A 14972-nucleotide genomic window follows, 5' to 3' on the forward strand; every position below is an offset into this window, starting at 1 on the left:
ACATAGGCTCTCCGTCTGCCTCTCAAATGAATCTTTTTTTAATATGTGTCTGTGGGAGATGGTTTAACAATTAAAGTGACAAAGTTAACACACATACATACACACACTACACAACACACAACTTCTAGCTCTCAGCAGTTCAAACCTCTTCCTATAATGGTAATACACACTTCACACACACCTGTATAAAGTAATAACTCCCTGCCCTGTCATAACCATGAGTAAGCTCCTATTTTTTCCTAAAGATAAGCATCAGGATGATTAAATTTTGAAAACATGGGGCTGGTGCTGTGGCATAGTGGGTTAAGCCACCGCCTGCAGCACCAGCATCCCATACGGGTGTGGGTTAGAGTCCTGGCTGCTCCACTACTGATCAGCTCCCTATTAATGTGCCTGGGAAAGCAATGGAGAATGGCTTAGGTCCTTGGGCCCCTGAACCCGTGTGGGAGACCCAGAAAAAGCTCCCCGCTCCTGGCTTTGGATAGGCCCAGCTCTGGCCATTGTGGCCATCTGGGGAGTGAACTGCAGATGGAAGACCTCTCTCTTTCTCTTTCTCTTCCTCTCTCTAACTCTGCCTTTCAAATAAATAATGAAATCTTTTTAAAAATTTTTGAAAACAGATATTCTAACCACAATCTTTTTTCTCTGTAAAACCTAGCAGAAAGATCTGTTTTTCCAGTTGTCAAACTTCTACAACTACAATGACAGAATTTTGACCATGGAAACTTTCTCCGAAAATGCATATTTAAACCAAACTTCAGGCCGGCGCCGCGGCTCACTAGGCTAATCCTCCGCCTTGCAGCGCCGGCACACCAGGTTCTAGTCCCGGTCGGGGCGCCGGATTCTGTCCCGGTTGCCCCTCTTCCAGGCCAGCTCTCTGCTGTGGCCCAGGAGGGCAGTGGAGGATGGCCCAGGTGCTTGGGCCCTGCACCCCATGGGAGACCAGGAGAAGCACCTGGCTCCCGCCATCGGATCAGTGCGGTGCGCCGGCTGCAGCTCACCGGCCGCGGCAGCCATTGGAGGGTGAACCAACGGCAAAGGAAGACCTTTCTCTCTGTCTCTCTCTCCCACTGTCCACTCCGCCTGTCAAAAAAAAAAAACAAACCTTCAGGAAAGGTTTTGTTCAGTTTCTGGAGCATCAACCTATCTGACTAGGAACCTGACTCGCTTTCAGAAGGGGAGCAATGACACAGCTCCCTGTTTACATGTGCTCCTCGACACCCCTAACAGTCACCTGAGAAACAAGAAGCCTACTGTGGCAGGACGAGTATAGCATGAAAGCTGAAGATATGTGGGAAAAGTAGCTGACTCCTAGAATTAAAATATCAGGTCATGATGTCCGAGCACTGGAGGTTTAGACACAGCATCCCTCTCCCTAGTGCTTCATGCTGTAAACGCTTCTGTGCTGGGTTGTTAGCCTTTGCAGTGTCTCAGGAGACTCGGGGACAGTGAACAACAAGGCATGCTTTATTTCCGAACCCGAGACAGATCCAAAGCAAAGGAATCAAGGAAAAAAAAAAAAAAAGCCCAGAGAGTCCTCATCTTTGCCCACTCCAATCCAATGGATTTGGAAATAACCTAAGCAGGCACGTGAGCTACAGGAATTTCCAAGCCTGGCTGCATAGATTCCCCAACACCAGAGTGGATGCTGTCCACACAGGGAGGTCCTGACAGGGAGAACGTGAGCCCTGGGACGTCTCCCCTTGCGCACGCCCAGCGGATGACAATTTCTCATTATCACTGTCCAGTGACGGACCACAGGAGGGATAGAGTCTGCGGCCCTGCACACAAAAATGAACTTCCGTAAGCTTAATCACACTGGAGTTTTTAAAGAAGTAAATTGTTCTCTTCCGTATTAAGCCACATTAATCAGATCTTTTTTCAGGCTACAATACAAAACAATCTCTGCGTGCCAGCCACATTCCTATTTAAACATGCAACTTCCTTAAAAACAAAAAGAACCCTTTCCGGCCTCTCAGGCAGGAGTTGGAAGCTCTGAGGTTCGTTACGGTCTGGACCACTGGTGGAACTCAGTCCTACATAAAGCCCGCCAGACACAGGGCTCCAAGCAATGGCACCTAAGTATAGTCTTGGAGTCACCTGACACGCGGCAGGAACAGGCATCACAGGGTCTATCATGCTGTGGTCCTTGGCTAGAATGTTCTCCAACCCCTGCTGAACATCAATGAAACAACCTCCTTTCTCAGCACACTTGCACGCCAGGGCGCCACCAACAGACCCGGGGGTCACAGCTTCAGCCTCTCCACCACGCAGTCGGTCTGAGATGCTACCATGGAGTACCTGACAGGGTGACACACAGCCATTCTATCACACCACACAATTAACTCAAGCTGACCAAACGAGGCCAATTAAAGAGGAGGAGAGGATCCTGCAGTTGGTGTCAACGCCCAGGAAATCAGTATAAGGTCTCTGAATAAATACAACTCTGGGGCTCCCACAGGGAAACGCAGGCCAATTAGAGGGCCCTCCAGGTACCTAATTGGCCTCAGGCTGTTTGCTCCACTACCCCCACTGGAGCTCAGCTCAGGCAGCCAACTCTGAAGCGATGTGTAAATTGGATGTGCTCCCGGCAGCCAAGGGCTGTTATAGACTTGTACCACACTTCCTGTTAGAAATGTAATGAAGGGGCTGGTGTCGTGGCACAGCAGGTTAAGCCACAGCCTGCAGCGTTGGCATCCCGTTACGAGCGTGAGTCTGAGTCCTGGCTGCTCCACTTTCGATCCACCTCCCAGTGAATGGCCCAGGAACGCAAATAAACATTAAACGTCCAAGTGCTTGGGCCCCTGCCATCCATGCAGGAGACCCGGATGGAGTTCCGGGCTCCTGGCTTTAGCGTGGCTCAGCCCTGGCCATTGTGGCCATTTGGGGAATGAACCAGCAGATAGAAGATCTCTGTCACTCTTTCAAATAAATAAAATAAATCTTAAAAAAAAAAAAAAAAAAAAAAAAAAAAAAAAAAAAAAAAAAAAAAAAGGCCAGCACCCGTGGCTCACTAGGCTAATCCTCTGCCTGCGGCGCCGGCACACCAGGTTCTAGTCCCGGTCGGGGCGCCAGATTCTTTCCCGGTTGCCCCTCTTCCAGGCCAGCTCTCTGCTGTGGCCCAGGAGGGCAGTGGGGGATGGCCCAAGTGCTTGGGCCCTGCACCCACATGGGAGACCAGGAGAAGCACCTGGCTCCTGGCTTCAGATCAGCGCGGTGCACCGGCCGCAGCGGCCATTGGAGGGTGAACCAACAGTAAAGGAAGACCTTTCTCTCTGTCTCTCTCTCTCTCACTGTCCACTCTGCCTGTTAAAAAAAAGGGGGGGGGGGAGGGGAGGACTACTACTGTGCATAGCAGATAAAGCTACAACTTGCAGCACTAGTATCCCATATGACAACCAGTTCATGTCCTGGCTGCTCCACTTCTGATCCAGCTCCCTGCTAATGGCCTGGGAAAATCAGTGGAGGATGGCTCAAGTCCTTGGGCCCCTGCTACCCACCCGAGACCCAGATGAAGCTGCTGGCTTTGGCCTGGCCCAACTCTATTACAGCCATCTGGGGAGTGAACTAACAGATGGAAAACCCAATCTCCCTCCCAGTGACCAGCAGACGGAAGATCTCTCTCTCTCTGCCCCAGTCTGTGACTCTTTCAAATAAATAAATCTTTTTAAAAATAAAATTTAAAAAGCACAATGAATTTGTCTGATAGTTAAGCCCAAGCCCCCAAAACCAGGTCTCAGTACACACAAGGACAAGGTTCCACCTTGCTGTCATCCACAGTGCGCTGCAATGGGATGCTCACACCAATGCCAACATCCAGCCAAGGAAGGCCAACAACCTGTGCAGCTTTTACAACGCCGCGGTTCATGCTTGGGACAAGCATTCGGCCAGCAGTTAGGACACTAGTGTCTCATACTGGAGCTCCTGAGCTTAGCTCCTGGCTCCCAATTCCAGCTTCCTGCAGTGCAGGCCCTGGGAGGCAGCAGGGGCCCTGCCGCCCACATGACAGACCCGGATTGAGTTCCGGCTCCCAGCTTTGTCTGGGCCCACCCCAGGCTGTCAGGAACACTTGGGGAGTGAATCAGTGGGTGGGAACTCTGTCTCTCTGCCTCTCAAAACAAAACAAAAACTTCAAAATTTCCTCAGGGAAGGAAACCAAAAGTGAAAGGTGGAAAACAAATTAGGTGCCTGTCCCAGTATCAAGTTCCTAAACACAGCACAAACTTCTACCAGAAAAGAGGCTTTAAAAAGCTCCATTTAGGCCGGCACCGCGGCTCACTAGGCTAATCCTCCACCTAGCGGCGCTGGCACACTGGGTTCTAGTCCCGGTCGGGGCGCCGGATTCTGTCCCGGTTGCCCCTCTTCCAGGCCAGCTCACTGCTGTGGCCAGGGAGTGCAGTGGAGGATGGCCCAGGTGCTTGGGCCCTGCACCCCATGGGAGACCAGGAGAAGCACCTGGCTCCTGGCTCCTGCCATCGGATCAGCGCAGTGCGCCAGCTGCAGCGCGCCGGCCGCGGCGGCCATTGGAGGGTGAACCAACGGCAAAGGAAGACCTTCTGTCTCTCTCTCTCACTGTCCACTCTGCCTGTCAAAAAAAAAAAAAAAAAAAAAAAAAAAAAGCTCCATTTAAAAATATACAACTCTTCAAGTTATACAAATAGTATGCTTTTTGCAAAAATATTAGAAAGGCAAAATGAAACTAAAGAGTCCCAGTAACCCCAGCACTCAAGGCTTATAAATACTTTGGTATATAGAATTGTGGACTTTTTTCCCTAAAGGAAAATTCTTTCCAACTTGTGGTAAGCCTGTCAGTCTGTGCTAGAGTTAGATCTTTTCAGCTCCCTGTGTGAACAGACTTTCTTTTAAGAAGTCTGTGTACTTGGGTGGGTGCTGTGCTACACGGGTTAAATCACTGGCTGCATTGCCAGCATCCCATATGGGCACCAGTTCAAGTCCCGATTGCTCCACTTTCGATCAGCTCCTTGCTAATGTGCCTGGGAAAAGCAGTGGAAGATGACCCAAGTGCATGGGTTCCAGCACCCATGTGGAAGACCCCAATCAAACTCCTGGCCCCAGCTTCAGCCTGGCCCAGTCCTGCCCATTGCTGCCAACCTGGGAGTGAATCAGCAGATGGAAGCTTGCGTTCTCTCTCTCCCTCTCTTGCTCTCTGTGTAACCATGCCTTTCAAATAAATAAATAAATCTTTAAAAAAAAAAAGTCTGTGTGGGGGCTAGTGCTGTGGTATAGCAGGTAAAGCCGCCACCTGCAGTGCCTGCATTACATATGGGCGCCGGTTCTAATCCCGGCTGCTCCTCTTCCAATCCAGCTCTCTGCTGTGGCCTGGGAAAGCAGTAGAAGATGGCCCAAATCCTTGGGCGCCTGCACCTGCGTGGGAGACCCGGAAGAAGAAGCTCCTGGCTCCCGGCTTCTGATCGGCACAGCTCCAGCCGTTGCAGCCAACTGGGGAGTGAACCAGGGGATGGAAGACCTCTCTCTCTCTCTGCCTCTCCTGCTCTCTGTGTAACTCTGACTTTCAATTCAATAAATAAATCTTTGAAGAAAAAAAAAAAGTCTGTGTTAGAAGCTTCAGTGGATTTATTATCTCAATAATTCCTTATCAAAACCATCTGCAAGTGGAGGATGGCCCAAGTGCGTGGGTCCTGCATCCGCATGGGAGACCAGGAGAAGCACCAGGCTCCTGGCTTCGGATCAGCTGTGGGCAGCGCGCTCTGGCCCACAGCAGCCATTGGAGGGTAAACCAACGGCAAAGGAAGACCTTTCTCTGTCTCTCTCTCTCACTGTCCACTCTGCCTGTCAAAAAAAAAAAAAAAAAACCAAAAAAAACAACAACAAAAAAAACACATCTGCAAATCTCCACTCTACAACCCCATTGAAACTGTTGAATTTTTCTGCACTCACTGAATAATCTAGCTTATTTTTAAAGTTTAAAACATCCCAAAATTCTGTGCTGGCCACCTGGGTTATTTTAAAACCACTAATGAAGTACTAAGATTTTTAGTTCCAAATACACATACAGAAGCGACTAATATGATTGTTTACTAACCAAGATAGCTTAAATTGGCTTTTTCTATTCCTCTACTCCTTCACCAACTTACAGTAGCTTCTTTTACCAAACAGTTTGGTTTTAAGACTGACTTCTTGAGTCTGTGAACCTTTAACTCACAGCACAAAGGGGCATTTTAAGCCCTTGCTAAGATATATGTAAAAAAATTCCTGGGGCCAGTGCTGTGGGGTAGGGGGTAAAGCCACCTCCTGCAACACCAGCATTCCATGTGGCAGCTGCTTCATTTCTGATCCAGCTCCCTGCTATGGCCTGAGAAAGCAGTGGAGGATGGCCCAAGTGCGTGGGCCCCTGCACCCATGTGCTTCTGGCTTCTGGCTTCAGATTGGCCCAGCTCCGACCATTACAGCCATTTTGGCAGTGAACCAGCAGATGGACGATCTCCCTCTCTGTCTCTCTCTGACTCTGCCTTTCAAATAAATAAAGAAAAAGAAAACTCCTATGTATAACTATTTTTCAGATTAGCTAATCTGAGAAGAACGACTGTATGCGAGAGATGTCTTACCTTGTCAGCATAAATAGGAATATCATGAAATGGAGATATATATTGTCCTTTTTCATTTTCTGCAAAATAAATTACAAAAATATATTGTTGTGATTAAATGTATCTCTAAATGCAGAATGCACATGCTGTTTTATACCAAGATTTATTCCTGCACCAGAAGAACTGGTCGCACACTTCACCTCTCCTGATTGAAGGTGCTCTGTAGCACCTGCCAGGTGTCAGCCTCCATAATGCCGGGAGGAACCGCCCCACACACCTTTGCACCCTCTGGGACTGGCACTGCGTAGTCCACAGAAAGCAACTGAGTTGTTTGGACTCACCTTACAGAGCTTTTGTGACATACTTGGGGAGAATGGGAGGGGCCAGCTTGCTAATTTACAAATCATGTTGCTTTGTAAGTGGTGTTCCAGCAACACATCTGGATTACGGTTTTTCTTAAGGGCAATCAAGTTGCAGCAGTTCCTCCACAGGTCATGTGTATACTCAAGAAATCTACACAGCATATCCAGAAAGTGATTTAAAACTTCCTCACTGTTTCTTAGGAAACCTAAAGGGTCCACCCGCATCGTATCCCTTCAAGCTTAAAAAACCAAAGTGAACAGGAAAAACTGAGCAGAGACCATACCAATCCCCTAAGGGCCCCTCAGAGTCAACTTTGTGATTCACCCAACCCTTATCAGTTTTGAAAGAGACTGACACATTAACATCATAGTTTTCACTTCTATTAAGGAAGCATGCTTAGAAATCTTTCAATTTAAAGACACTTAAAACTAAGTAATTACATCTTTGGTTCTAATTATTGATATTTCCAGTTCCAGAGTTTCAACAGATAAAAAAAAAGTTACTTTAGCCACAGCCAAATTGGTTTTCCCTGCTGGCCAAGAACTACTTACTGCAAATACATAATCTAACTAAAATCAGTGTTTGCTCTGCACATGCAGCTTGAAGACAATGACCGGGATGCCCCCTTATCTTCACACCAGTCACTTCTCTAAGCCCTTCCTATGGAGAAATTCTAGAGCTAACCCTATTTCCAAAAAAGGGCCAGTGATCTATTGTCCAAAAGTTCCTGGGATGGGTGCTGTGGCTAAGTGGTCCCATGTTGAGGTCCTGGCTCTGCTTCTGATTCCAGCTTCCTGCTGCTGCACATCCTGGAAGGCAGCAGATGATGGCTCAAATGCTTAGGTCCCTGCCACATTTGTGAGAAACCTGGAGGGAGTTCCAGGCTCCTGGCTTTAGGGTGGCCGGGTTGCAGATGTCGTTGGCACACGGGGAGTGAACCCAGATGCTCTCTCTCCCATTCTCTATCTTTCAATAAACAAAAATGCTTTTAAACAATTCTGTTTTAAAAAAATTTCCTGCATTGTCCTCACTGTCTAATTCTGAAATTGAGTACAGCAGGGAGCCCCACCCTTCCTGGATTCCACAGGGGGGCGTTCACAAGTTTACTCTTCAGCGGGACGTGGCCGCTTGAGGGTTCGATTCCCTCTTCCTCCCACACAGGCAGCTTCTCGCTAGGAACTCTGTCCGTGCGTGCGGGAATCCCACTCGCGCCCCTCCTCTCCTCCCCAGGGCTTCACACACCAACTCCAGAGCGCGCGGCACCTGCCCACTTCCCGCCGCGAAGAGGTTAAAGCGAAGCGCCGTTGGCCATACATCTTCAAGCGCCTCCCCTGGCCGCCCACAGTCCAGAAGCTGGGGGTGGAGGTGAGGATAAAGACAAGCCCCAGGTGCTTCCCTCCACCTGCAGGGAGAGCGGCGGCGCGCCCAGGGACGCAGCGCCTCGGGCCTGCGGCCTCCTGGCTCGGGGCGCAGGACTCCCGGCAGGCGCCCTCCACGCGGATCCTGCGCAAAGCCGAACCCCTGGCACCTGCTCGCTCCTGTGTCCCAGACTGACGTCACCTGAGTGACCCGAGGGGCACGGCTTTGTGTTTCACAAGGCGCGTTCCCAGCCCCGGCGCTTGGGACATACGCGGCGGGCGGACGCGCGGCCAGGACCCCCGAGCAGGGGTCCGCGGGAGCCGGGCGTCAGGTTCCCCGCCCGTGGACCGAGGGGGCTGGGCCCGAGCCGCCCAGCGCGGACAAACTGAGAGCTAAGCGGCGGAATAAAGGTCTCTAGAAAGTCGCCGGCCCCCGGGCCTCTGAGCAGCAATCCTCCTGCGGGGATTAGTTCACCGCCAAGCAGCTTTCTAGGATGACGCGGTGGTTTCCGTTCCCGTCGGACCCCGCCCGGGCCGACACCTGCAAACCAGCCCGGCCCAGGTACGCGTCCTGCGGAGCGTGGGAAACGGGCGCTTCCCGCGAGCGGAGACGGATGGCCGCCGGCCGGCCCACGGCGTCGCCGCCGCCCGCGGGGAGGGTGCGAGGTGCGGGCCTGCCAGGCCCCGGGGGCACGCCGAGGAGCCCGGGCCGCCGCGGGGACAAGGGGCCGAGCGCCGGCCGCAGCCGCCCGCGCAGCCGAGGCCCGGGAATGAATGGGCAGCCGCGCGGGGCGGGGCCGTGGGCCGCCGACACTCACTGAGAAAGACGCGGTACTCGAGGGTGAAGGGCGCGGCGCGCTCCTCGCTGCTGAAGCTGCTCATGATGCCGGAGACGGGCCGCCGCCGCTACCACAGAGCCACCAGCCCGCACGCGGAGCCGACTGACAAGGAGAGAGGCCGCGCCTGCGCACTGCGAGGGCTGGACCGCGAGCGGGGCGGGGAGCCGCCTTTAACGCCGCCTGGCTGGCGCGTCCAGCCCGCGCGCAGGCGCACTCGGCCCGGCGGCGGCCGCGCGCCCCGCCCCGCCCCCTCGGGCCCCGCCCCCGGCCGGCGGGCCGCGTCCAGGCCGGGCCACGTGGCTGGCTGCGAGCCGCGACTCGGCGCGCTGGGCTCAGCCAGCGCGGGCTCCGGGGCTCTGACCCCGGGCCGCAAGTGCGCGAACTCGGCTTGGGCCTGCTGGGAGCTGACCGCCGACCTCTCCACTAAGCACACGGGGAACTCACCTTGGACTTTCATACACGCCTTCCCACAGAGCACCTCCTTATCTCAAAAGGTGTTGATAAATCATTGCTTCTGCAGCTGGCGGCACTGAGGTGAGCGTTGTTCTGGTCCCCGTCTAATGGCTGCCAGCAAGGTGCCCACGTGACATGGGGCAAATTGCCTCTAACCCCCCTGACCTTTCTCGTCTGGGGAATGGCCGTAACCGAGCTGACACACGACAGAGCTTGCGACACAGCCTGACTCCATGTAACCACTCAGGAACTTGAGTCCCACGCTCCCCAGTGGACTGCCCCTTGCCCAGCCAGCCCTAGGACCCCAGGGACTCCAGATGGGAAGGTCCAGGGGACGTCGGAGTCCTTAGAGGACATTTCCCTTGGCATAGGCCTCGGACCTGACTACCTCCTCCGTCATGCAGGCCAGACCCCAAAAACGAAAGTCCGGTTGCAGCTCAGGGCAGATAATTGCATCAGTTACTTCCCCAGCCCCACATTTTAAAAAATAGTATAAGTGGCCGGTGCTGGTGGCTCACTAGGCTAATCCTCTGCCTGTGGCGCCGGTACCCCGGGTTCTAGTCCCGGTCGGGGCGCCGGATTCTGTCCCGGTTGCCCCTCTTCCAGGCCAGCTCTCTGCTGTGGCCGGGGAGTGCAGAGGAGGATGGCCCAAGTGCTTGGGCCCTGCACCCGCATGGGAGACCAGGTGGAGGCACCTGGCTCCTGGCTTCGGATCGGCACAGTGCTGGTCCTGGTGGCCATTTGAGGGGTGAACCAACGGCAAAAGGAAGACCTTTCTCTCTGTCTCTCTCTCTCTCACTGTCTATAACTCTACCTGTCAAATAAAAAAAAGATTTATTTATTTGAAAGAGTTACACAGAGAAAGAAGGAGAGGCAGAGAGAGAGAGTTCTTCCATCCGATGGTTCACTCCCCAGATGGCCACAACGGCCGGAGCTGGGCTGATCCGCAGCCAGGAGCCAGGAGCCAGGAGCTTCTTCCGGGTCCCCCATGTGGGTGCAGGGGCCCAAGGACTTGGGCCATCCTCTGCTGCTTTCCCAGGCCATAGCAGAGAGCTGGGTGGGAAGTGGAGCAGCCAGGTCTCAAACCGGTGCCCATATGGGATGCCAGCACTGCAGGCAGTGGCTATACCACTGTGCCGGCCTCAGGGCAGAGTTTCTTTAAATAATATTCTTTGTTAGAGCATTGAAGAAAATGTGCCTTAAAAAACATTCTGCTTTAAATTTTTTTAAGAAAAAACGTCTATTGTATAAAAGTGAGATGTATAAAATGAATATCAAATGAAAACCTAGTAAGATAATCTCACCAGTGGCCCTCCCTGGACTCCAGACAACTCCCAAACCCCGCTGACACGGTTAGGATGGAAGGTGCAGTGACTTCGCCTACGTGCAGGGCCGCTCCCTGCAGTTATAGCACAGGGCGGGGAAGACGCCCTGGGAGGCTTAGTGGTGGCACTGATACCGTGCCGGCTGGCAAGTCAGAGGAGTCCCTGCGGAAGGAGTGGTGAGGCCGCAGAGTGTTTTATAGACTATGCTTGTGATGGGACTGCTTTCATTTTCTTCCTGTGAGCAAATGAAACCAATTTTCTTGGAAAAACTGACTTAGGAACGGGCAGAAATGATGCAACACCAGTGTGCCTCACACACTTTCCCTTTTGCCTCCTGCCAGCTCAGAGCAAGATAATAGAATCTGGCAGACCTCTGTCCTTGCACTCTGGCCCTTGTTTTGTTGAATGTCTTCAGAGAGTCAGCCAGTATCAACTGCAATAAAATGCCCAGCCTGGCGCCGTTACAACTTTCCCCTGCAGGCAAGGGTGGTAAGCCCCAGGGGTCAAGAGGAACTTGTATTTGTCATGTGTCCCTAGGGCCTAGTGCAGTATCTAGCTTAGTGTAGATGGTTAAAGGATCTTTGGGGACTGGTGTTGTGACACAGGGCGTTAGGCCACCGACTTGTGATGCTGGCTGTCCATGTCGAAGGGCCACCTCGAGTCCTGGGTGTTCTGCTGCTTATCCGGCTCCCTGCTAATGTGCCTAGTCAGCAGAAGAGGGTGGTCCCAGTGCCTGGGCCCCTGTCCCCCTTGTGGGAAACCCAGATGGAGCTCCTGGCTCCTGGCTTCCTCCTGGGCCAGACCTGGCTGTCACAGCGATTTGGGTAGTGAATCAACAGATGGAAGACTTCTTTCTGTCTCTCAGTGTGTGTGTGTGTGTGTGTGTGACTCTGCCTTTCAAATAAATAAATGTTTTAAAAGATAATCTGCTGGCCCAGTGAATTGAATAATTAATGAAAAGGAGGGAAAATACTTTTTCCAAGATATTTATTTATTTGAAAGACAGAGTTACACACAGAGAGGAGAGACAGAGAGATCATCTACCTGCTGGTTCGCTCCCCAAATGGCCGCAAAGCAGTGACCCTGTAGCTGTGACCTGAGTGGTGGGATTGAGGAGAAGGAGACAGGCATTAGTAAGGGATGAAACCAGAGCAGCAGTCAAGATCAGTGGCAGAGGGCTCTGAAAGGCAGGATGTGGAGTCTGGACTTTTTATCTAAGACCAATGAAAAGTCTGTTTAAGAGGAAAACTGTTCAAAGTTGCCTTAAAAATAAGCTGTGTCGACAGCTTAGAGCCGACAGTGAGGTTTAGCAAGACTGGAGACAGAGAGGCCCATAAGCATGCTGCTCTGGCCCGGGTGGAAGAGGCCTTGGTGTCCTGGACATGGGTGGCACAGCGGAAGGTCAGGGCAGAACTGTGCTCAAGGTGGAGTCGATGGATGGGTCACCGAGCGGGTGGAGGGGAGTCTAAGGGAGGTGAGGCTGGAGGATGGTCGCCAGTCTGGCCTGGCTGCAAGAGCTGGCTGACTGCTTTGTCATTTGCTGAGTGGGTTTGTTGAGGTAGAGACACGGATAGCTGCAAGCCCAATGGCCGTGTTACCTGCTGTGTAGCAAAGTCTGGACTTTGTTCAGAGTTCCTGCCTGTGCACACCTCTGCTGCAGGGCACCCAGCCCCTGCTCCCCCTCTCAGAACCAGCCCTAACTGAGCTAAGATGGTCGTGGTCAACAGCGATGTTTTTTCAGGCATGGAAATGTGATGCCTTCCTGCGCAGCGCGACGTGGAGGAGCTGGTGGGGAAGCTTTCCCTCCTCTCTGAAAGAGTATGCTTCGGAGCTGGCACCATGGCCCACTAGGCTAATCCTCCGCCTGTGGCGCCGGCACACTGGGTTCTAGTCCCGGTCGGGGCGCCGGATTCTGTCCCAGTTGCTCCTCTTCCAGGCCAGCTCTCTGCTGTGGCCAGGGAGTGCAGTGGAGGATGGCCCAAGTGCTTGGGCCCTGCACCCACATGGGAGACCAGGAAAAGCACCTGGCTCGTGGCTTCGGGTCAGTGCGGTGCACCGGCCGCAGCGTGCTGGCCACAGCGGCCATGGGAGGGTGAACCAACGGCAAAGGAAGACCTTTCTCTCTGTCTCTCTCTCTCACTATCCACTCTACCTGTCAAAAAAAAAAAAAAAATTAAAAAACAAAACAAATAAAAAAAACAGTATGCTTCGGATGCTTGTTGGAAACCACAGGGGTGTCTGGGGCTGCAGGTTAGGGCCGCGTAGTCCAGCAAAACTGATGAATACGAATTGCTAACGCGGCTACAACCTTCCCAGGACATTTGCCTGGGAACCCAGCTGGCAAGCAGAGATGGGAAAACAGGAACCACGGGAGTTCTTAAGATCTCTTTGACCTTCTGACTGAACCCTGGAGCTACTTGACTTCTGAATTTTTATTACCTTTGTTAAATTTCTTATAGCTTTAACCAGTTAAATTGGATACTCCTGTTACCTGAAACAATAAGGATTTTGGCTAAAACAGAATTTTTTTTCATTTTATTTGAAAGGCAGAGAGACAGATCTTCCATCTGCTGATTCACTTCCCCAAATGCCTGCCACAGTCAGCAGGCTGGAATTCAAGCTGGGTCTCCATCACCTTCTACCTGCTGGGGTGCACATTAGCAGGAAGCTGGATCAGAAGCAGAGGAATCGGGACTCAAAGCAGGCTCTCCAATATGGGATGTGGGTACTATGCCAAGGTCCTGCTTCTCCGCTTTATCTTCCTTCTAAAACACTCACATGGGGGCCGGCGCTGTGACGCAGCAGGTTAAAGCCACAACCTGCAGTGCCAGCATCCCATATGGCCGCTGGTTCGTGTCCTGGCTACTCCACTTCTGATCCAGCTCCTTGCTATTGTGCCTGGGAAAGCATATGAAGAAGATGGCCAAAATCCTTGGGCCCTTCACCCACATGGGAGACCTGGAAGAAGCTCCTGACTCCTAGCCTTGGCCTGGCCCAGCACTGGCTGTTGTGGCCATTTAGGGAGTGAACCAGCAGATGGAAGACCTCTCTCTGTGTCTCTCCTCCCTCTCCATAACTCTGCCTTTCAAATAAACAAATACATGTTTTAAAAATTAGTTTTAAAATACACACGCACATGCACACGTAACAAATCTGAGACAGCTGTGACATAGTGCATGCTACAATGGGGGTGAACATTGAAGACACACTTAGTGAACAAAAGGACAAATAATGTGCGAATCCACTTACATGATGGTCTAAGATATTAAAGCCATGGACACAAAGGTAGAGTGGTGGTTTCTGCAGCTGAGGGGAGGGGGAAGGTGAAGTTTTTGTTTAATGGATTTGGAGTTTTAGTTTGGAAAGATGAAAAAAGTTCTGTAGCTGGGCAGTGCTCCTGGCTGCACAATGTGAGTGTAGATGATGCCGTGGAATTGTACACGTAAAAATGAGTAAGGGGCCTGGCGCTGTGGCGTGGGAGATTAAGCTGCTGCTTGCAACACCTGCATCCCATATCACAGTGCCAGTTTGAGTTCTGGCTGTTCCACTTCCAATCCAGCTTCCTGCTAGTGTACCTGCACAAGCAGTGGATAATGGCCCAGCTGCTTGGGCCCCTGCCTCCCACGTAGGAGACCAGGATGGAGTTCTTGGCTCCTGGTTTTGGCCTGGCCCAGCCTTGGCTGCTGCAGTCATTTGGGGAGTGAACCAGTGGATGGAAGATCTCTCTCTGTGTGTCTCTTTCTCTCTCTCCCTCTTTCTCCTTCTTTCCCTCTTTGTCACTCTGCTGCATTTCAAATAAATAAGTAAGTAAATAAATCTGTAAAAGTTAAGATGATAAAAATATATACAAATATGTCTCTTGAAAAATAACAAAGGTCAAGACATCTGTAGTTGTTACTCCAGAATTTGTACATAGGGTACACAGCTTAAGTCAACCAAACACAGAAGGGCTTTAATGCAGGGAATTTCTCAATAGGTAAGAGAAGAACTAAGAAGCCAAATAGAGATTATCCGGGTGGGGGCAGGGAGCTCTGTGCAGAAGGGTGGGGGCTACCCTTATCCACAGCT

General features: G+C 51.9%; 1 protein-coding gene across 1 annotated transcript in view; it reads right to left on the reverse strand.

The window, feature by feature from the left end:
- Nucleotides 1–9268, reverse strand: part of PPA1 (inorganic pyrophosphatase 1) — a 33563-nt gene extending 24295 nt beyond the window's left edge. Inside the window, exons 1-2 of the mRNA XM_051823829.3 lie at nt 9106–9268; nt 6588–6646 (exon numbers count right to left, since the gene is read on the reverse strand). Of these exons, the coding sequence (XP_051679789.1) occupies nt 6588–6646; nt 9106–9169 (123 nt within the window). The 5' untranslated portion in view covers nt 9170–9268. The remainder of the gene's footprint in view (nt 1–6587; nt 6647–9105) is intronic.
- Nucleotides 9269–14972: the final 5704 nt, after the last annotated feature.

Source organism: Oryctolagus cuniculus, chromosome 15 (genome assembly GCF_051225735.1).
Source record: "Oryctolagus cuniculus isolate XC-2025 breed Fujian yellow rabbit chromosome 15, ASM5122573v1, whole genome shotgun sequence".
Lineage (NCBI taxonomy): Eukaryota > Metazoa > Chordata > Mammalia > Lagomorpha > Leporidae > Oryctolagus > Oryctolagus cuniculus.